The sequence below is a fragment of the Zootoca vivipara genome, chromosome 5 (assembly GCF_965207765.1).
Source record: "Zootoca vivipara chromosome 5, rZooViv2.hap1.1, whole genome shotgun sequence".
Lineage (NCBI taxonomy): Eukaryota > Metazoa > Chordata > Lepidosauria > Squamata > Lacertidae > Zootoca > Zootoca vivipara.
Window position 1 is genome coordinate 20,891,988 of NC_142588.1, and position 22,821 is coordinate 20,914,808.

Genomic DNA, 22,821 nt, shown 5'->3' on the forward strand with positions numbered 1-22,821 from the left:
CTTGCCTAATACTGGATTTGCAATTGTCATCCATTCACTAAGTCTAAGCATTTTGAATTCATTCATTTATTTATGGTCAAGTGGTATATACATTTCATAAAATAAATATAACAAACAAATGATTGCCAATGAATGTATGAAAATTTACTGCACGGGATCGCTGGTTGCCACCTGCATCACTTCTGTCAGAGGAGGCACTCAGAAAAAAAGTAGAATCAAAACTGTTGGGTTGGCTGATATGGGAGAAGGCACTTGGGTCTCAAGCTTGAGCAGTGTGATCCTAAATGTGCCTGCTCCCAAAAAAGCTTCATTAAATCAAATTGGACTTACTCTTAATTGCAGCCTACAAGTCAGTACCAGCCTTTTGAACTGAGTCTGGAATCAATCAAGAACCCCTCAAAGAAATCCCAAAGCAGTAGAAGTGGTGGGGTGATCACAACACTCTGACCAGCTGCATTGCTGCTGCTTACTCAGAAGCATGGGTTCGACCAGCGAGTTTGCACCATGCTGACCACGCTGCTGCCCCGCACTCTCCTCTACTTCCCGGAAAGCAGCAGCAATGTGGCCAGCTGGAGGTCAGGCCATCCACTCCTCTTCCAAAAGGAGTTGTTTTCCTATTATTCACGGTCCTTCTTTGCAATTTTTGGGAACTACTTTCCTTCTGCCTCTCAGAACTTCTCAGCTTCATCCCTTCCTTTCCCACACACTCCTTTCCACCTCTCTCAGAGGGGAAAAACTGTTAATTGATTTAAATGCATGCAAATGGAATTTGCCATGGCCTAACAAGAAAGCCATGGTAAAAAATAAATAAAAATGGGACAAGAGGCAAGATCCCCAAGGAAGGAGCAATGCTGTATTCATGCCACTCATGCGCCAAAGCAGATTGGCTACGGCCTAGGTAATTTGTAAACGTTTCCACCATGGCAACAACAAAGAACTCCTTCTTCTTGCCTACCATTGCATTTGGAAAAGTTTTATCCAGTGAGGCTGTTCTGAGTTGTGAATGCCCCAGTATATCTGGGCTGACTTCACCCGTCAAACTGAATTCTCTTCAGCCTTTTGGCTGAGGCTTCACAAACTGAATACAGTCAGGAGTTTGAGGTTTCAGATGCTCAATCCTGCCTTCCTCGTTTGGGCTCATTTAACCTGTCCTTTTTAACCAATACAGTGGGTGATGAGAAGGTGGCCATGTCCAAATGGAAAACCTTTAGTGGGCAACCAAATTCTAAGTCCCATTTGAAATGTTTGAGGGGTTAAGCACTCTGTGCAAGGCAGCTGGGCAGAGCCAGCCAAATCTAAGCATAATGCATTGAAAGGTCCTTCAGACCTCCCTGCTGCAGATTTTGTGGAAGAAGGACCATAGCTCAGTGGTAAAGTAGATGCTTTGCATGCAGAAGGTGACTTGTTCAATCCCTGGCTTCTCCAGGTACGATTGGGAATGTCCCCTGACTAGTACCCTAGGAGGGAGAGAGGGAGCGATCTGTCAGTTCTGATTTTCCCAGTTACTCATTTTTCCAATCTTAAATTCAGTTCTCCATATTTCTGCGGCATGAAAATTCACCAGCATTTTAGTCTGAATTTCTCCTGCTCCGTAGAGTAGGACTGGAACCAATGCCTTCAAGTTACAAGAAAGGAGATTCCAACTAAACATCAGGAATAACTTTCTGACAGTAAGAGCTGTTCAAAAGATATAGAATGGTCTCCCCTCAGCAGATTGTGGACTCTCTTTCCTTGGAGGTTTTTAAGTAGAGGTTGGATGGCCATCTGTCATGGATGCTTTAGCTGAGATTTCTGCATTGCAGGAGGTTGGACTAGATGACCCTCGGGGTCCCTTCTAACTATACAATTAATTTTATGAAATATCCGCTGGTTTGTTTTGCAAAATAACCTACTTACATACGTGTAATGGTGTTGTTGCGGCTACTCTTGAGTAAAGACGCCCAATTCTGTGCTTGTCTTTAACGGTTTTATTGTGCATAATATTTACAGTGCAGAGATAGCAGAAAGCATGACCTCCTAGTCACTTGCAGAATCCTGGAGAGTGGACGTTTCCTGTTGCGTGACCAGCATAAGAGCTTGGGCACCCCGAAACGTCTCCTCCCGACCTTACGTTTAGTGGCGCACCTTAATTCAAGTGCCGGAAGGGGCTGCCTGTTCCCCTCCACCTCTTGGTCAAGGCGGCGCAAGGGCTCTCCAACATCACTGAGCCTTGCTTCCTCCAACCCACTAACTTCCTCGTTGCTCCCACCTGACCCACTGCTGCTGCTCTCACTGGGCAAAGTGCTGGTTAGCAGGATGGGGGGGGGGAGTTCCCTGTAGGAAGGTCCCCTGACAATAGGAAAACAAGGAGGATCCTAACCAGCCCCAGCCACACAGGGATGAGAAAGTTGTCCCTGCTCAAATTCTACCATTTGCACAACTTTGGGGGGGGGGGGATACTATATTTTTCCATTGTGTCATCCTATCTACTATACACACACATTTTAATTAAGTGGAGTGTTTTCTATCGAGCAGTATAATATTTAAGAAAAATATACAGGCTCATTGTGATGGGTACATTTGGGCTGGATGTTTGATATTTCTTTTTTATGCCTTTTGGGTAATTACCAACCATATGAAACCGAACCCGAGCTGAAAATATACCAAGTGCGTTTAATGTCAACATGCGACTATTTGCATCCTCCAACTATTTGCAAGCTTTGCTGTCTTTCCAAACAAAAGTGCTTTCACTTCATCTCAAATTCCTTCCTCATGCTTCTGCAATAATAAATCAATGAGCCTCCAGGAGGTATTCTATTGCAAATTCGTATGATCAAGTGTGTTTAATTTCCTGGCCTCTTCAAGGGGGCCCACCTAGCGCTTTGTAGATCTCAATCAGAAAAAAAGGTAATAATTTATCGGACAGGGAAGAATTGTGACATCATAAGGATTCAATCTGGTTAATAAAGCCTTGGTTTTTTGCATGTTAATTGGACTGAAACAGCACAGGAGCATTTTTGAAAGATGTCTTCCTATTTTGCAATTCTACAGCGCTCTTTTCCAAGCACCTGAGCTGCTCTAATCTCTCATTTCTTCTTTCTGAAAAAATCCCCCCAAGCAATGTTGCTTCTAAACTGGGCTTGAAAAGACACACATGAGCTGAACAATTTGGGGTGACTTATTTTGGGTAATGAGTACGGAGCAGTGGCTTTTCTGTGGATGTATCTTCAGACAGAATGTGCTCCCCTCAGAAACGTATCTGGCCCTCAATTGATTTTGTTCTGTTGTCAAGTGAATACTGTGCCTCAGGAAGCTGCTCTCTGATCATTGCATTGGTGGGCATGTAAGTGAAACTTTAAATCAGCTGCTGTCAAATCTTACATGTAGGCCTGATGTGATCATTTGCTTCAGTAGTTATTGTAACTTTTAAGAGGGCTGTTTTTATCATGGGTTTCATGTATTTAAGTTATAGTATATATGTCTTTGGGTGCTGAGAGCCTAGCTTTATAAGTACGGTTCATGTATATAATTAGGTAGACCCCCCTCCCTGCTGAATTGCAGGTGTTTGACAAAAACTTTACTATTTAAGCAGGCATCTTAGGGTGATTTTCTGCTTCTGTGTTAAGTTTAATTGCCTTTAAACTTTGGGGGAAACACATTTTATGTAGACGACGTAGGAATTCTGAATATTAAGTTTTTGAAAGAAAGAAGAGAAGAGAAATACATGGTTAGAGCAATCCAACACACACTCCCCATGCTGTGTTGGGCGTATTTATGTATGTATTTATATGTATAAAAATATTTATATACTGCTGTAATATAAATTTGTGTGGATTAGGCAGAGATATTCCAGCAGAGGCACCCCAATGAGTGTGTGTGTGTACGTGGATTAGGCAGAGGAAACCCAACTCTCCCAGTTCAGTTGGCCTTAGACCGCCCTCACCAACCCACCCACTGTTTGCATTGAATTTATAAGTTTCACACTGTGTGCAGCAATGCTACTAGGCAATGATGCTGATGGTCACGGGAGCCCACAAAACTAAGCTTCAGATCCATATTTAACTGAAGGAATCTCTTCTCTGCTATGCCCGACCTCAGAGGCACACCTACAGCGCTGGAAACCAATGCTGCCATATTTAGCTTGCTCTGGATCAAGAAGTTCCTTCACCTTGCCCCATGGTCACCGCACGATCCGAAGTTCCCACCACCAAACTCTGCATTAAATACCACTAGCAGGGAAAACACTTTAGAATTTAATTCATGCAAATTTCATTTGGACTGCCTTGCTTTCAAAAAAAAAAAAAAGAGGGAAGAAGACAAGCACTATAATTTTTAATCCTTTTTTTGTTCTTTTCTGTTTTTTGAGGTATGACATGAATAGAGTCCAGTTGATCTCTTGCTGCACTTAACATATAATTAACTGACAGAAGATCTCTACCTACATCCTCTGGGATGATCTGGCGTTCATTTCATTTTGGAAAATGGCATGGAACACAGCACACTCAGTAGCTTTTCAGGTAAAGCTGGTTAATAATATTAATAATAATAATAATAATAATAATAATAATAATAATAATATTTGTACCCCGCCCATCTGGCTGGGTTTCCCCAGCCACTCTGGGCGGCTTCCAACAAAATATTAAAATATAATGGTCTGTTAAACATTAAAAGCTTCCCTAAACAGGGAACAGGTTGAAAGTATCAACCTGCAGGGTGGTGCTTAAGAAGCTGTGTCTGAAATAATTACCATACAGTGGATTTTTTTAAAAGCACTGCACACAAGGTGGGGCAACCAGGATCACACCAACCTGCCCTGTTCTTTCACTGGTATCTGTAAAAAGGCTTATCGCAAAGGGGGTGGGGGGTGGAACTACAACAGATTGTTGGGCTTATGTAGACTTTACATGTGTGGGCAGGGGTGCCAACTTGAATAAAATATTGGGGGGCCAAGGTAAGCCCTACCCCACATGCACACCATTTGAATGGAAATGCCCATCAACTTTGGGGCCCCCAGCCCCCTCAAATATTTTAGAGGGGGTGTGAAGGGACATCAGCCCCTAGGAGTTGGCTCCTGTGTGTGTGTGTGTGTTTGTGTGTGTGTGTGTACTGCTAATGCAGTCAATGTGCACAGACTAGCTGGATCCAATGGGCTAGGCACAGCCCAGGAGGTGGGCTGATCCTAAACCAGTCCTCCTCCAAGATGGGATACCTTCCCATGTTGACAAGCCCCATCCACTCCTCAAGCACCAGCTGATCCTATTCCTGTGCTTGGCGGTGACAGCACTGGAGGAGGAAAACGGGACATTCCTGGTTGAAATCAGAAGTTGGAATGGCTTCTGTAATTCCATGAATGTCCCAGGGAAATAGGGACACTTGCTGGGTATGGAACTAGGGCCTGCAAATGAATTCCTTTATTTTATTCTAGGCATTCAACAGCTTCCTTCCACTTCACCGCTTCCAGGGTGGCTTACATTAAACAATTAAAATACATTATTCTGACACCACAACCATAATTGCCTCAGAGGCAGATCTGAAATGCAGCCCTGTGCTAGGCAGGGCCCGGTCTTCTGCTCCAGGTTAGGACGCAGTGACCCAAAGGAACTGTGGGTGGAGGAATGTTCACATTACAGCTGGCTGATTTGCACCTGTTGAGGGGATAAATAAAGCAACGCTCTTCTAGTTTTTCATTCACAGCCAACCCCTTGAGTTGCAGGGGAATGGAGACGGCATCTTCTCAGCCTGTCAAAGTGGAAACATTCCTCAAGTATGATGGAAGCAAAGCTCGCTACTGCTCTCTCACTGCTCTGTTTAGGCAGAGGTGGCAAATTTCACTAACAGCATGCTTTTGTGTTGTCAACCATGGACAATGTATTCCAACATGGTTTTTCAGCTCTCTCTTCTTCTTTTTCTGGCTATTGTGGCTTTAACAGCAGCCTTTGGACGCAGAATTTTGACAACAATTTCCCATAGCACGAAGGTAACATCTAGGCAGCTGTCCTGGAGATAGCCCCAGCTTTCTAGTACCAGTTCTGGGAAAGCCACTAATCTCATTTGGTCTTCTTAGAGAATACTTTTCAAACCATTTGTTTGAGTCCCTTGAACTTGCCATTATTCCAACTTCAGCTCCTCTGGCAGTCTAGGTATCTCTGGGGGAGGAGAAAGTGGATACTATATAGCACGCTCACGTGGACACATGTCAACTCATGGCTTCCTTTCCACACTTTCCGCAGCAATTATCTACGTACAGATAAGACTGCCAGATGGGTTTATCTCCCCTCTCCTGCTCTGGGGGTTCCCTTTCTTCTGCTGCATCTGGCCACCATATACAGAACCTCTCCCATCTCAGAGAAAGAGATCACAGGGAGCATATTGTTAAGCATCCTCTGCTTCCCAGATTGGTGAGGACCTGTCCAAGTGCAATGTTATAAAGCTTACTGGGCAAACCTATAATCCCATCTACTTAGAACTAAGTCCCACTGAGTTCAATGGGCCTTATTCTGAGCAAGTGCCCTCAGCTTCCTTTAGACAAGCAGACTCCTAAAAAAAGGCAGAAAACCCACTGATTCCATATTAGATTCCCAAGAACAGGGGAGGGCCCTGACCCTGGTCTGCTTCTGTCTAGCTAAATTCACAATTCTTCTTGCCTCTACATAACCTTTCTCTAAATTAAAACTTGCTTTTTACTCATTTAATTACATAATTATATTTGTATTTTGCCTTTTCTCCAAGGGGCTCAAGGCAATGGTCCTCCTTGCCTCCATTTTATCCTTGCAACTATCCTGTGTGTTAGCTTAGGCCCAATACTGGCTCAAGGCCAACAGTGAGGTTCACAATGGAGCTTCTCTGCCCCTCCCATTACCCTGGATCTGTTACATTATAAGCACAGGAGAGGCGTACTGAACCAACAAGAACCACAAACACCCTTTGGGTAATCTCCATCATAAAATCATAGAATTATAAAGTTGGAAGGGACCCTGAGGATCATCTAGTCCAACCCCCTGCAATGCAGGAATATGCAGCTGTCCCATATGGGGATTGAACCTGAAACCTTGGCATTATCGGCACCATGCTGTAACCAACTGAGCTGTCCAACCTCCCTGGATCTCCTCAATGAGTCAACTTTAACCACCTTCTGAGAAATCCCAATATCTAAAAAAACAAACAAACCATCGCTGCAAACTATTCTTAACAGAATATTCTGGAATTGGCCATCTACTTTGGACTTGGCTTATGACAAGATGTATGTTGGACGTTCCAAATTACTTGCCTTACCCATACATTCCAGGGGTGTGAAGCAAGCACTGCATTAGTTCCCGATCAAAATACCTTCCTACATTACAGGGGACTTTAAATATAGAGTGTCAATCCATGGCTAGGCTTCAGAGCAGCATACGTGCGATCCAGGGCAGGTAAAGATTATATAGCCCTTCGCTATTGTCGTTTTATGTGGCATGCAGACACAGAGTAATTGCAGCCCGGGCTGGCTGTACATCAAAGGGCTATAGGCTGTTAAAATACATTAAGAGTCGTGAACCAACAGCCTTTTAAAAGAAAGGGGTTTAAATCAGTATTTAGGTCAGCAATGATGGCTAATCAGCAGCCGTGAAGAAACAAAGCCAAAATAGTCCAGCAAGTCCTCCAAGTATGGCAAGATGACATAGCTCCATGATCACGAAAGGCAGAGTTATTTCCAGTTCTACCAGCTGCCCCTTGCCAAGCACACCAGTACTTGCAGAGCACCATGAATACGAATAAGTCAAGACGTATATAGGAAGCTGCCTTATGCAGAATTGGACCCTTGGTCCATTTAACTTATATTGTCCACAATGACCAACAGTGGTTCTCCCAGGTTTCAGAGTGCTGACATTTCCAGTCCACATGGAGATGCTGGGAATTGAACATGGGGCCTTTTGCCTGCAAAATGGCTCCAATCTCCCTTCCTCAGCAACCCAACAGACAGCCGGGGGGAGGGATGAATAGATCCCTTTGACAGATGTCTGAAGTGGTAGCTTGCAAGGGGCTCCCATCACACACTCCTCCTTCCATTGCTCCATCTGCACACACACAAACCCCCATTTACCCTTTCCTTGTTCTCCCTCCAGGCTCATACCTCCCATTTAAATTATGTCATGAGCCATATGTTCCCCATCTGTGCTGTACACGCCCATATTTCTGTAATAGCAAAATGGTGCTTATAAAAGTGGTCAATGAGTGAGAGCCAAAGTGATCACTGGGGAAGTCTGGCAATACTTTCAATTTTTGCATGGGTATTATTATTTAATGAAAGTTTCTGGATGCTGATGAAGCATGCAAGTTAGAGGAAGCAAAAGAGGTCATTCTTGATGGCTCTATTCTGATCAGAGGCACTAGGAGAATGGAATTGATTTAATCCAGGTTCTTAGATGTTGCAAAGGAATTGATGGAGCAGAACTGAATCCGTACCCTCCCCCCCCAAAAAAAATTACGGTTGCTCTTCTTCTTTGGAGGGATATTGCACCGTACTAAATAATATAATAGAAGCACAGAGCATTAGAATAGTGGAAAGAAATCCATTTCTCACATGACAATACCCTAATGATTTGGGGGAGGGGAATACTACCCAGTGAATAGCTTCCACAGCCTTAAATCATGTGAACTGCCATTCATCTGGCATCATCTTCGCAGGATTGACTGAAATTTTGCACAAGACAGCAGGGGGGCACAGCGCCTAAGTCTAAGACTAAGATCTACAAAGCTGCTTCTTCAAATCTTACCTCTGCCATCTTATTATGGGGCACTGGGCACTACTTTTACCTGCCACCCAGTATCATAATTGCTCATGAAGATCTGCTATCTCAATAGACAAGATGCTGTTTTTGCACTCATTCAATATCCCGTCTCTTGGCCTTTCAAATACTTGCGATTTTCCTCCTTGATAACCAGAAACTTTCCTGCAGTTGATAATTTTAAAAAATCATCAATGGATACTTAATGCCCATTTGTTTGTATGCACTGTCCTCTCACTTAAATAGCTCCTGTGATCAAGCTGAATGGGTTCATTGCTACTATATTTCTAAAGGCCAGAACAAAAGACCACCTTCACTGAAAACATCCATGATAGAGTAACTCAAGCCGATTATGAGCATGCCAAGTAATGTTATCCCAGAATGAATTCCGAAAAGGCAATAGATAATAAAGAACGTGCAACTGATACAAAAAAATGGCAGGCGTGAAACACCTTTTTCAACTTAAACAATATTTATTTGCCACTATGCAATGCCTTCTGCTGGTGCAGGCATAGAAACACATATCATGAGGCCAGAACTAATACCCAGAACCCTAGATGTTGCTGATAAAGACACCTGCCATTGCTGGGGTTCTAAATTCCAGTCATATTAGCTCTGACACGCACACCTGCCTAGAGGATGGAGAATGCAGCCTGTTGATTCAGAAGGGCTTGGTCAAAACTCTGCCTCTGGGCCATTCAAAGCCCACCGTGGAAAATTAGTTGGCAACTAGGTTTCCTTGGGGCCTTTCTTAGAGCAGGGGTAAGCAATCTTTCTACTGTGGAAGGCCACATACCTTTGGGCATAAACTATGTGTCAGTAGCGGGAAGAGTCAGAACCAGGGATGGGGGTGCCAGAGACAATAGTGTTCTGCATCAACAGAAGAAAGACTATCCTGGAAGAATACTGATCTTGAAATTTTAAAAAGTTGTATTGAGTCAAAGGATTTTATAACTGTATTACTATTGTCTGTATTTACATTAGGGTAAAGTAACTGCCTTTTGGTTCCAGAAGGTACAGCTACTATTGGTTCATTTAAGCTGCTGTATTTGGATCCTCTGTCTTATTGGTTTCCTCCAAAAGACAGCACTGTGATTGCCTGATATTGTTCCCCTCCAAAATGTATCCCTTTCTAGTTAGTCCCCTGTCCCTATATGTAAATGTAGCTTTCCTCTCCTCAGAGCTCAGTCTTGTTTGCTTTAATAAAGAAATGTTACTAGAGAACTGTCTCCAGCATATTATGTCAAGAGAGCTGAAATCACAAACCCCACGTCACAACAGTTATTATTTTATCAATACTATACCACCCCTTCCAATTGTTCTGAAACAACATGCAAAGAAGGGGAAATATGGAGAAAACGAAGAGAAAGGAACTCTGATGAGAGGAAAGAATGGGGTAGCCTCAGGAGATGTTGGGGGCTACATAAAATAGGCTACAGGATGCCACCTGTGACTTAGACAAGTGGCTGGCCACTCTTTGGCTACATGGAGATGGGGAAAGGACAGGCAGGCAGGATTCTTCTGTTTTGATTCAGAGGCTTATAATCTCTAGGGAGGCCCACTTTCTTATAGCACTGGGAAAGTTTTCAGCTAAAATCATGGTCACACACCATTATTTTGGCTTCCTTCTCAACTTTGCAGCAAGCTCCACGAAGCAAGCTTGTGGAGCCCACATGGACGATCAAAAAAGGCATCCATGCTGTGTTTGTGGCCCTGCGTCAACCACTGGGCTACAGAAAACACTGAAACTGCTTTTCACACCTGCTTGCGAGAAGAAGATATTTGGTTCCAGAATTTCAGGCGCTGGAAGCTGCAGGGTGACCTTAAAATCTCACACGCCTGCTTCTCTTTCCTCGCTGCCACCACTCAGCCACTTATTTTTAGATAAATGACAAGGCGCTAAGCACAATGCTCCATTTCATGGGAACACAAAGATATGCCTTCACCTGTCACCCTTCTGATTGACTGCGGCTCCTGTGCTGCATGCTTTTGAAGACGCAACAGAGATCTGATCACCTGGACCTCCCAGAAGGGAATAACTGATAGTTCTGCCAGCCATCAATTAATTTTTGAACTTTTGTTATTATTTAGTTATGTTGGAAGCTATTTTAGCTATTATATAGTACATAAGTGTTCAGTTACCTCGACATAAATATGGCAAATATCCGGGTGTTCTGTTTTATATGAGACCTCTTATGTGAGGATATATGATGCCAGTTGATAACTGATCTTTTTCAGTATTGCGGGTCTGTACAAATGTATCAGTGTGAGAACGGCACAGGCAGTTTTGCCGCTTTGCAAAGAGGTTTGCTTCCGTCCCAAAGCAAGCTCTTTACAAATGGGTCAGAAAGGGTTTTTAATGATATAGAGCCACCAGTCGCGGGACTGTTGTATTGGGCCTGTGCCATCACAAACACACAATTTTATCAATTCCTAGTTCAGTTTTGAAACTGCTTCCCCGCCCCCCCCCCAGGTGGTTTGGTTTTTTAAAAAAAGAAATGAGGTAGAAATGTATAACTGAAACAACATACCTGTGGCAATATTATTATTATTTAAATGGTTTGTTTGAAGCATGCATGGGGAAAGTTCAATATTGCTCGGTGTATTATCATTTGATATTAGCATGTGCATCTGCCATGCAAATTCCAAAGCCAGCAACAAGCAAGACTCACAAAGTTAAGAACCCACTCTTGACTTAAGCCTTCTTACTCCATATATTTTCTTCATCCCAATATTACCAGTTCTTTGCTGCAATGTGTAACTTGGATAAATGAATAATCATTTTTTTTAAATTCCCTATACCAATGAACCACCACAAGATATATATATACCTATACAGTATGTAAGAACAGAAACCAGATCTTCCATTCTCACTGTTTAAAAATACCATGCAACCAACTAGACTCCTTGACATACCGTATCTGCATTTAGCCAAGATACTGAGTTTGAGTTGACATTTTGGTGATATGAACATTCCAGCTGTTGTGTTTGGTCTGGGTTCGCCCCATTCATACAAGCTCAGTTGCTGCTACAGTCAATGAAGTATGAATATCCATAGAGCTTAATCTATGACACAACGGTTATGTCATTTACATTAAAACAATCTTTTTCTTCCTTGCCCCAAGAGTCTAAGGAAAGTTACCACTTTTCTCTCATTTATCTTTACAAAATTCTTGTGTGTTAAATCAGGCTGAAAGTGACTTATCCAAAGTGGCTGGGTTTGGACACAATACTAAAGTATGATTTAGAGTTATGCTAAGGAGTCCGAGGTTGTTTTTTTTTACAGTTTCCGGTCTCTTTTATCCTCTGATTATAGCTGCGAGGAGGAGATTGGGAGTTTTTGCTTGTGTTTTTAATTAGCTACATTTTAGCACCATGTCCTAATCTAGACAAAGTGTGGCTAGCGTTAATTACAGTTTATTGAAACGAGCTGATTCAAAATGCAATTCATGAAGGTGGCTTGTTTCAATAAACAATGCTCAATATAAACCTCAATTAACCGGTGTGAATTAAAATGGAAGTGAAAGCTTCTGTTCTCCAACTCAGCCATGTCAGAGAAAGAAAAGAGAGAGGAAGTGAACAATCCCAAAACTCAATTCATATAATGCTAAACTATAGCTTAGTGCAGGGAGAGCCAATGTGGTGTCCTCCAGATGTTGTTGGACTACAACTCCCATCATCCCTATCCAGCAAGACCAGTGGTCAGGGATGATGGGAATTGTAGTCCAAGTTTGGGAAATGCTGATCTACAGGACGCCACATTAGCTACCCTTTGGTTTAGCACAACATTTGAATGAAGGAAATGAGACCATTACAGAAGAAGTACAGTATTCACACCTGGGCCTCTTTTCTAAAGATGCCATGCTATGCCCTGATGGTGATTTTTTTATATACAGTGGTGCCTCCCTTAACGAATACCCTGCTTAACGAAATTTCCGCTTAACGAAAGGATTTTTCGAGAGGAGGTTGCCTCGCTAGATGAATTCGTTTTATGAATAATTCGTCTAGCGAATCGCAGTTTCCCATAGGAATGCATTGAAATTCAATTAATGCGTAGAGTCGGACACGACTAAACGACTAAACAACAACAATGGGCAAAAAAAAATCCAAAAAAATATCAATGCATTCCTATGGGATTCGCTAGACGAATTTTTCGTTATAAGGAAAGACCCGTGGAACGAATTAAATTCGTCTAACGAGGCACCACTGTATAAAGATGATTACACCAGAGGCTACATGTACCTGGTGGTAAAAGTCCCACACAACTTAAATTGTAAGAAAAATTCTTGATACAGTGCCTAGGTGCCACTTTTATTTGTAATAAGGGTAATATAACAAACAGCCCATAAAACTTTATTCCTGACAAAAAGGGGCTTCTTGTCTGGTTTATGACGCTTTTATAGAGAGGGCAGTATAAAAGAGAGATAGGACAGTATTGAAAATTACAGCTTTGTGTGATATCATCACTCAAATGGATAGCTGGTTGGATGTTCTGAGAGTAGCTTCTAGGTATCTCTTATTTCCTTATTCACCATGAGCAAACAGTCAATTATCATGGCAGGGAAAAAGCTACAGGAAAGTTGAGAGACTCCCGAGAATACTCATAAAAAGATGAATGAATGCATATAAGAAATAGGAACGAAAGTGAAAGGTCGATATGCAATTTCCTAATTAAAGTGTTAAAACATGTATCTACAAAAGTATTTTTTAAAGTATATTCATGTTTGCAAATGGATTCACTGTGTGTCATGAATGACAAATCCAGCTCTTGCTCTGTTGCTCAGGTGCTGGTCTAGCATCTATTTCTGGATTTGCCTTATCCTGACATGAATACTAAAGCCAAGTTGAAAATTTCCTGACATTAGCACAGCAATTTAGTGCTCAAATTTCAAAAAAATACTAACCCCAAAACTTTCCACAGCAAATGCTAGGGCTGTTTGTACCCTCCATCTTGCAGATATTAATACACACAGCCATAAGAAGTCTGGCACCAACTGGTATCTGAAAACCACTTACTATGTTAATTTTTTGCCAACATGAAATGACTACGGTCTGTATACATGTAGTTAATGAATACTCAAGACTGGATCCCTAACATACCCATGAACTGTAAAGTTCCAATAGGCTCTTCACAGATTTTGGGGGGGAACAAGGCATTTGTATTATTTATACCTACACAAAATTATACATGCATGGAAGACAAGGAGGGACTCATGGGTGTCTATATGCAACGCAAATATTACTGGACTTTACCACTTCAAATAACAGATGGGGGCATCATATTTTTTCATGCTCTCCTTAAAAAAAAGCAAAAACCCCAAATATCCTGTACCTAGAAAACTAGCATGTCAGGAAAAACGTTCTAGCTGCTTCCCTGACATGCTAGCTTTGTATGTGCAGTGATACTTCTTTTTTGCAATATATAGAAGCTTTCTAATCTGCAGTCCCATAAATCACCTTCTACCTTTGCCTGCTCAATGCAATAGGAACTTCTATGGGGCATTTCCAGCTCCAGCAACTATCACCAGGGCCCCAAACTTGGAAGATCTACGCCAGGGGTAGTCAACCTTTTTATACCTACTGCCCACTAATGCATCTTTCTTGATGGTAAAATTTCCTTACCGCCCACCAGTGCTCGATGGAAGGAGGATTCAGTTTGTGCCATAAAACCACCTACCACCCACTTAGAATCCTGAAATGCCCGCTAGTGGGCGGTGGGAACCAGGTTCACAGCCCCTGATCTACACTCTAGCTCTGGAGATTTGGGTATGGATGTCACAACCACAACCTAATCCTGTTAATACTTCTTTTTCCTTAGAAGAGTCTTACATAATACTTTTCTCTCTGAGCAAGAAAAACCAGGTGGGATAGAGAAGCGGGGAGATCATCTTACTTTGGAGTGAAAAACATTTCGTATCACTGCAAAACAGAGAATCATAAGCACAGTCTGGAATCTAGCCTCCTCCCTGCAGAAAGCCTCATAGGCTTTAAATCCCACCATGAAGTTTTTCATGCACATTCCTCCATAGGTGCTCTTCAACAGAGCTAAAATGCCACAGGGACTGTATATGCACCTGGATCATTCAGAATTAAACACAGTGCAGCACAGTGCAGAAGACACAGTAATTAAGAGCTTTTATAGGTTCGTTGCTTAGACTACTTTAGTTCATTTTAGTGGTCTCCTGCACTCCAAACAACTACAAATCATTATTCATATTTCCCAAAGAAACATTGGGTGGCACCCAATTTTGCACAAGGGGGCTTCCCCCTCTTCCCTCCCCCCTGCTGCCACAGTGCCCCCCTCCCTCAAAATATGCTCCAGAGGGTCCCCAAACTATCCAGAATAATTTATGAGGGCTGCATGGGAGAAGTAAAGGATAGGGACTCCATTCTGCTGGAGAGCAGACACCGCTGGATTTCACAAATGGTTGAGGACCACATAGTATAGGGAAGGAAATTTAAACATCCATGCAACCACACTTGTCTGGATATCTCTTTCATTTCCAGTTATCTGTCTTGCTGCTACATCTGTATTGGTAATTCATTTTCTCTTAGGCCTACCCAGCTCACTTCTATGCATGGTAAAATTGCGAGCTGGCTTTTATCTCACACGCTTCCGCCCTGCTCCCCAAAGGTGGAAATTATGCTTTATCGTGGATATTGAACCTGTAGTAGAAAGAAATTTCAGAGTCCAAGGTACAGTTACTCTTGCCTCCAGATAAATGAAGGCTCTCCTGGTTTGAGGTTCACTTCTGAGAGGAGGAGAGGAGAAGTGTTCAGACCTGAAGCCCACTCCTGATCTCACCACACAGAGAGTTGAGACAGGCAAGTAACAGCTAAACAGCCCCATAGTCTTCCGCAGGATTTCTGTGGCCCGGTCTCAAGAGAAGTGGTTAATCTCTTTAACAGCCCTGTGGCTGCAGGTGAGAAGTCGATCTGTGGCCTTTCCCAACCCACTTTCCCCTTGATCCTGCAGCTGACCCACTCCTCAAAGTAACCCTCTGCTGCAAGGAACACTACTCTCAAGGTGCCCCACAGCAGGTGAGAGGGATGGGTGGCCTACGAGACCAGCTACAGAACTGTAGCCTCATCCACAGAGACAGGATGTTTGGGTCGGAACCTGCAATGCAATTCTATACATGTCAACTCAAAGTAAGGTGCTACTGAAGGAATTTTTTTATTTAACTCAAAGTAAGTCCTATTGTGTTCAATGGAGCCTACTATCCAAGTTGGTGGGTAAAGGATTGCAACTGGCCACCAAAATTTCTGAAATTTGTTTGATTTTAGACTATTCAAATACATTGCAAACACATTGTTTTGTTCTGTGTGCTTCTAAATAATTGGAATTTCAGGCAGCAGTGATAAATAAACCCAAGTGCTTAACTCCAAAGTGTACATTCTTTGTGTCTAATTATCTAGGTAAAAGGAATATCGACTGCAAGCACCATTAGGGAGTCAGAGTTGTCATCACTCCCCCCCAAAAAATTATCTTGATCCTTTTAGGAAGTCCCTGAAATAGATGGCGCACTAACAGCAGGCTTTCCTCTGGTTAGGTCGCCAATAGTTCTTAAGGAATGTGGAAGACTGGAATTGCAATAAATAGATTGGTAAAGGCTAATTGCATCAATTAAGGAATGCATTACTTGACGCAGAAAATAGCAGGTACCTTTTTAATCCAAGGCCTTGTTTTTCACACCACAGAGGCCTACACGACTGGATTTAAGCTTATCCTATTAATTTGAAAAAAATTGCTGGAAAAGCACACCAGTCTCTTTTTCGGATGCTGAAAACGTTTCAGCTCGCTCTCTGGCACTGACAATTGCAAACCATTCTGGTAGCTTAACTATTTTATCTGAACGCAGGAAAGGAGGAGATAAGCATTACCAGGATGAGATACAAAGGGAACAAAAATTAATAGCTTGCTGTGATTGTTATTATATTTTCTGGGTAAGTCATCTGGTTTTGCTAACACTCAGCTCCACCCACACCCTTGTCGATGTGGACTTTTAGTTTGCAGAGTATGGGCAATGTTATGCAAAACACAGTCCCTTTATCACCAGTTCAGACACACTTTTGCACACAGAAACATTTGTGGGGAGAGGAAGAGAGAGGATCGGCTGCTAAAAGGTAGACTAATGCACTGCCATCGTTTTGCTAACATGGGTTGTTCATATTTTCTCTGAACCAGAGAAGGCGCAAATGCAGCACACAATTATTATTATTTGGAGGGGGTAGCACTGTTTTAATGCTATCTTCATAGACACCCCCTCCCATTTAACAATATACAATCTCTCTCTCTCTCTCTCATATCTCTGCCTGCCCTGGTCAGGTCACACCATTACAAGCAGGTTTGTTTCCTTATCCAAGCAAAACTCAGAGAGGTATTTTGAGTTGTTAGCACTTACTCTGGAGATGGTCAGAGGCATATTGAAGTCCTTGCCCCCTTGCAGTCGGAACCCCCATGGTCCAGGTCCGTTGAGAGTCACGCTGTAAGACATTTTATCTCTCTTTTACGCCAGGAACCCCAGAAGCTCTGTGAAACAGAGGGAGGGGGGGGGGACACAGGTGGGTATTTTGGTTTTTAAAAAATGAGATACTCTTTTTCTCTCGCGCTCTCTCTTTCAATTTAAAGCAGAAAAATAAAGGTCTTTTTTGTCTCTTGCCTGGTCAGTCCTGCCGAAGTGTCACCTAAGAATAGATAGGAGTTATAATGCGGATACTGATATCCCTGATGAGGGAGCCCATAAAAGGCTTGTAACCAAACACCGGCTATGCAAAACCTCTGTGACTCAGAGGTCTAATATAGTCCCCCCTGGGAGGTTAGCAGACCTTTCTAGGCTCCTCAGGTCCCCTTGTCAGACTCAAAGCCACTTTTCTAAGATAATGAAGAAGATGTCATTTTTTAAAAAATGTTTTTTATTTATTTCAATTTTAAAAACCTTACAAAGAAGACATAGATACAAAGGGGGGGAAGTTATGCATCGTTGTTGAGTACAGAGGAAAATTCCATCTTCAAAGATAAAATGAGGAAAGAAAGAAAGAAAGAAAGAAAGAGGAAGCGGGAAATTACAAAATAGAAATAAGAAACAAGACCAAGAAAAAGTACAATCTTCCAATCATATCCTGTGTAATTTATATACATCCGTCTTTTTTCACACACAAATTTCACCTCTATATCCTCTTCTTTTAAATTTCAACATGGTTCAAATCTAATCTGCTTTCAAGAATTGGTTACTTTATTCATTATCATATAATCATCAAAGATCCTCCACTCCTTTTTTATTTTTTGTTGGATATCATTTTAAGCGTGTCAGCCGCTTTAAAAACAACCACATTCTAAGGAACCTCTGTCTGATATACTCGCTTGTCAATAGCATCGTTCTCAAGGCTTCCTTAGTGTACAGCCCCTGACCTATGTCAAATGTGTTTCTGTGACTGTGTGTGTGAGGGAGAACATCAAATGCATCATTGTTTGGTTCTGTTTTCATACGACTAGGGGAAGGAAGAGGGACTGCCCCCCGCCCCGTTTTGTGCTTGAAATGTTGTGCTTGAAATGTTAAGGCTGCACAACCTTAGGAGTTTGGCCTCGGGGCCGGCCTAGGACATTTTGCTACCTGAGGCAAGCAGCCAGTGGTGTCCCCCTGCTCCAAGCCAAGGGATATAACCCCTAAGTCAGTTGAGGCATTTTGTCAACTGAGGCAGAAAAATACACCAAGCCCAGGCACCCCCAAACTGTGGCCCTCCAGATGTTTTGGCCTACAACTCCCATGATCCCTAGCTAACAGGACCAGTGGTCAGGGATGATGGGAATTGTAGTCCAAACCATCTGGAGGGCCAAAGTTTGGGGATGCCTGACCAAGGCCCTATCCCTGGTAAAAAAAAAAAAAGAGCAACAACCCACCATCAGTAACAAATTGAATAACTATTTCCTTCCCTTTTGTGACAGCCTCAATCAGCTGCCTGAGGCAACTTCCTCACCTGACCCTCCTTGAAGGCCTCCTTCTCTTCAATGTTCATGCAGAGGCTTCTTAGATACTGGATAAAATGGAGCAGGCCTCCATCACGTTGCACACTCTGCGTGCATCAGAGGCCATAGGCTGCATGTTTATTGTGTTTATATCCCACATTTTCTCTAAGGAGCTCCAGGTGGCATACATGGTTCACCCCTTCATTTAATCCCCACAGCAACCCTGTAGGGTAGATTAAGGCTGAGCATCAACGGCCGGCCCAAGGTCACTCAGTGAGTATCATGGCTGAATCCTGGTCTCCAAGGCCCAAGTCCAACACTCTAACCACTACACCACACTGGCTTTCATCTGCACCCTAAATTTAAAGCACATGGCTTACCCCCAAAGAATCCTGGGAGCCATCGTTTACCCCTCACAACAGGGCTAAAATCCCCAGCACCCTTAAAGTTCCTTTAAATGTGCTTTAAATTTATAGTGTGGACGTGACCTTTGTTTATACAGAAGGTTTTCTTGCTCCTGTAATACACCAGGATGAAAGCATCTTGGGATAGAACAGTGCTAAGAAACCTTCCCACTACCAAACCAAATGCAACCCGTCAGCCATGTTTCAGAGGCGCAGGGGCTGGTGTTGCGTATGATGGCGCACATACAACGTCCCAGTGTCACATCAGGACATCAGAGGAGCCAGGAATGTGGCTCCAATGACCTGAAGCTGCCAGGGGCTGCTTCCTCCCTCCTTCCCCTCCATGGCAGCAGGAGGAATTGGCTATTAGAAGCTGCTCCATGCTCAGCCCCGATTTTTCACCTTCCCAACATGTCTTGGTGCAATCTGATACCTCATTTGCATGTTTGCTGCCTCCTCCATTTTAAGACTCTTCCATTTAAATACAGTAATGATAATCCAGCCTTAGGAAGAGTTCTGTACAACTAGAAAGCTTGCACACAATTTTGTGAAATTTGGGTTGGGCTAATAGAGGTATTGCAGGACGCGGGTGGCGCTGTGGGTTAAACCACAGAGCTTAGGGCTTGCCGATCAGAAGGTCAGCGGTTCGAATCCCCGCGATGGGGTGAGCTCCCGTTGCTCGGTCCCAGCTCCTGCCAACCTAGCAGTTCGAAAGCACGTCAAAGTGCAAGTAGATAAATAGGTACCGCTACAGCGGGAAGGTAAACTGTGTTTCCGTGTGCTGCTCTGGTTCGCGAGAAGCGGCTTTGTCATGCTGGCCACATGACCTAGAAGCTGTATGCCGGCTCCCTCGGCCAATAATGCAACCCCAGAGTCGGTCACGACCGGACCTAATGGTCAGGGGTCCCTTTACCTTTAATAGTTATTGCCTAAAATAGATTTTGGTATTTTTCATACGGGACAAACAACACAGCTATCATCCCTCTTAAAAAAATAAAAAAATAAATCTGCAGTGTGTTTTTGCAAACCTGTCACACAAGACTACTAAACAGTTCTCTTTAACTCCCTACAGGCCTTGATGTAACAGGGCTTCATTACACAGAACAATTCCCAATAGACCACTCTGAGCAGCTGCAAAAAAGTTAAGACTTCTTTCCTGCCATACCCTGCTCTTTAGATCCTTGTCTATTAGAGCTATATGGAGTGGGTTGGCTGGTTAAAAAAACAACAACTTGGCATCATAACGTGTTACCCTTTCCCCTAGAATCATAGAATCATAGAGTTGGAAGAGACCACAAGGGCCATCCAGTCCAACCCCCTGCTAAGCAGGAAACACCATCAAAGCATTCTTGACATATGCCTATCAAGCATCTGCTTAAAGATCTCCAAAGAAGGAGACTCCACCACACTCCTTGGCAGCAAATTCCACTGTTGAACAGCTCTTACTGTCAGGAAGTTCTTCCTAATGTTTAGGTGGAATCTTCTTTATTGTAGCTTGAATCCATTGCTCCATGTCCACTTCTCTGGAGCAGCAGAAAACAACCTTTCACCCTCTTCTATAAGACATCCTTTTATATATTTGAACATGGCTATCATATCACCCCTTAACCTTCTCTTTTCCAGGCTAAACATACCCAGCTCCCTAAGCCGTTCCTTAAAGAGGCAGTTGTGTATCCACTTCTGTAGAAGCCTACTCTAGACCCAATGGTGCATAATAGGTAAAAGGTAAAGGACCCCTGGATGGTTAAATCCAGTCAAAGGCAACTATGGGGTTGCGACGCTCATCTTGCTTTTTGGCTGAGGGAGCTGCCGTTTGTCCACAGACAGTCTTCTGGGTCATGTGGCCAGCATGACTAAACTGCTTCTGGCACAATGGAACACCGTGATGGACACCAGAGCGCACGGAAACACTGTTTACCTTCCTGCCACAGTGGTGCCTATTTATCTACTTGCGCAGGCATGCTTTTGAACTGCTACGTTGGCAGGAGCTGGGGCAGAGCAACGGGAGCTCACCCCGTCGCAGGGATTCGAACTGCCAACCTTCCGATCGGAAAGCCCAAGAGACTCAGTGGTGCATAATAACTATAAACCAATTGCAAATCGCCAACACTCCTTTCTTAACAAACCTGGTGGAGAGAGGATGGTTGTGGAGCAACCGTAGGTATTCCTGGATGAGACTGTTTAATTGGATCCACTACAATCTGGGTTTATAGTTGGTTTTGGAACTGAATCTGCCTTGCTTGCCCTGATAGTTGATCTTTATGGTGAGAGAGATGACCTAGTTACTTCTTCTTGATCTCTCAGCAACTTTCAATACCATTGATCACATTATAGGTATCCTCCTAGGTCAGCACAGTGGGATGGGTATTGAAAGCACTGTCTTAAGGTCATTCCATTCATATCTTCAGGCTGTACGCAGAGAATATCACTGGGGAAGTACTCATTGCGAGTTTTAGATCAAGGCTTTCATCAATATGCTGATGAAGCACATCTCTACTAACATATGAACCAGGAGAGGTTGTGAAAGCTCTGGATCAGTGGCTGAACGCAGTGGTGGATGGGGACTCAGCTACATTAGTAAAGAAACAATGATTTGAATGCACTATAAACATGCAACACCAGATGGCGCCAGAGAGCAGGAATTTTTTAAACACAATTTTCCATAGGGGTTTTCTTCCTTTTGTCATAACAATCTAATTTCTGACTTATTTATAGTGTTTCCCCCCCTGTGTGTAGACCACCCTGTGTTTGAATCCTGGGGGAGATAGAGGCTCTATGGATGCGTAGTTCTCATGTCCAATATATATGCAGGTTACTTGTTCAGCATGGGGTCGCACTCCCTCTGAAGGAGCAAGTGTGTCGCTATAGACCCAAGTGTCCTCTGTTACTAGGAGTACCTTTTGCCAGCTCCATCTGGCTCACCAGCTATGGCTGTTCATGGAGCTAGGGATAGCCTGACCACTGCTGTCCATTAACTGGTAATCTTGAGACTAGATTACTGCAATGCTCTCTATGTGGGGCTGCAGTTTAGATCCAGGGTATGTTAGTGACTGCCTGAACCAGACATCACCAAACTCGGCTCTCCAGATGTTTGGGGACTATAATTCCCATCATCCCAGACCACTGGTCTTGTTAGCTAGGGATGATGGGAGTTGTAGTCCCAAAACATCTGGAGGGCTGAGTTTGGGGATGCCTGGCCTGAACACTTGTATCCCAGCTGGATTACTGAGATCTGTAGGTGTGTAGCTGGTTATCCCCTGAGTTGGTGAAGCTCATCTCTTAAGAAGAAACAGAACATTTGGTTTTATTGGCCCAGTCCTATGGAATGCTCTGCCAACAGAGATTCAGCAGGCACCTTCTGCTTCAAGCTTTAAAACTTTTCTATGCTTCCAAGTGTATACAGGCAGCGACCATTTTAGGCACATCCAATTGACACGCAATCACTGATGCAGAATGGGGACAGGGCATAATGGGGCAGGGGGCGCTTATGCATGCTCTGCCGATATGCGCAGGGACTTGGGAACAGAACCCTCATGCAAAATGGTCACCGCCTGTACTGGCAATTAAGAAAATATCCTGCTATAATAGTTTATCTCTAATTTCAAATTTTATATTGTTTTTTACTGCATGGTTTTATTATTGCCGTGAACAGCTCTGATTTCCTTATGAATAGCCATATCAAAATATTTTAAATAATTCAGAACAG

At 43.2% G+C, this 22,821-nt stretch overlaps 1 protein-coding gene across 22 annotated transcripts in view; it reads right to left on the minus strand.

Moving 5' to 3' along the window:
• The window catches only part of LDB3 (LIM domain binding 3), a 151,135-nt gene that overhangs the window by 116,424 nt on the left and 11,890 nt on the right, over window positions 1-22,821 (minus strand). For 20 of the 22 annotated variants that reach the window (XM_035137320.3, XM_088670176.1, XM_088670169.1 and 17 more), the window contains exon 1: window positions 17,150-17,440. In XM_035137320.3, coding sequence (XP_034993211.2) covers window positions 17,150-17,242 — 93 coding nt within the window. In that variant the 5' untranslated portion in view covers window positions 17,243-17,440. Of the gene's footprint in view, window positions 1-17,149; window positions 17,441-22,821 lie in introns of those variants that run through there. The other 2 variants (XM_060274979.2, XM_060274980.2) reach the window with 2 other exon arrangements.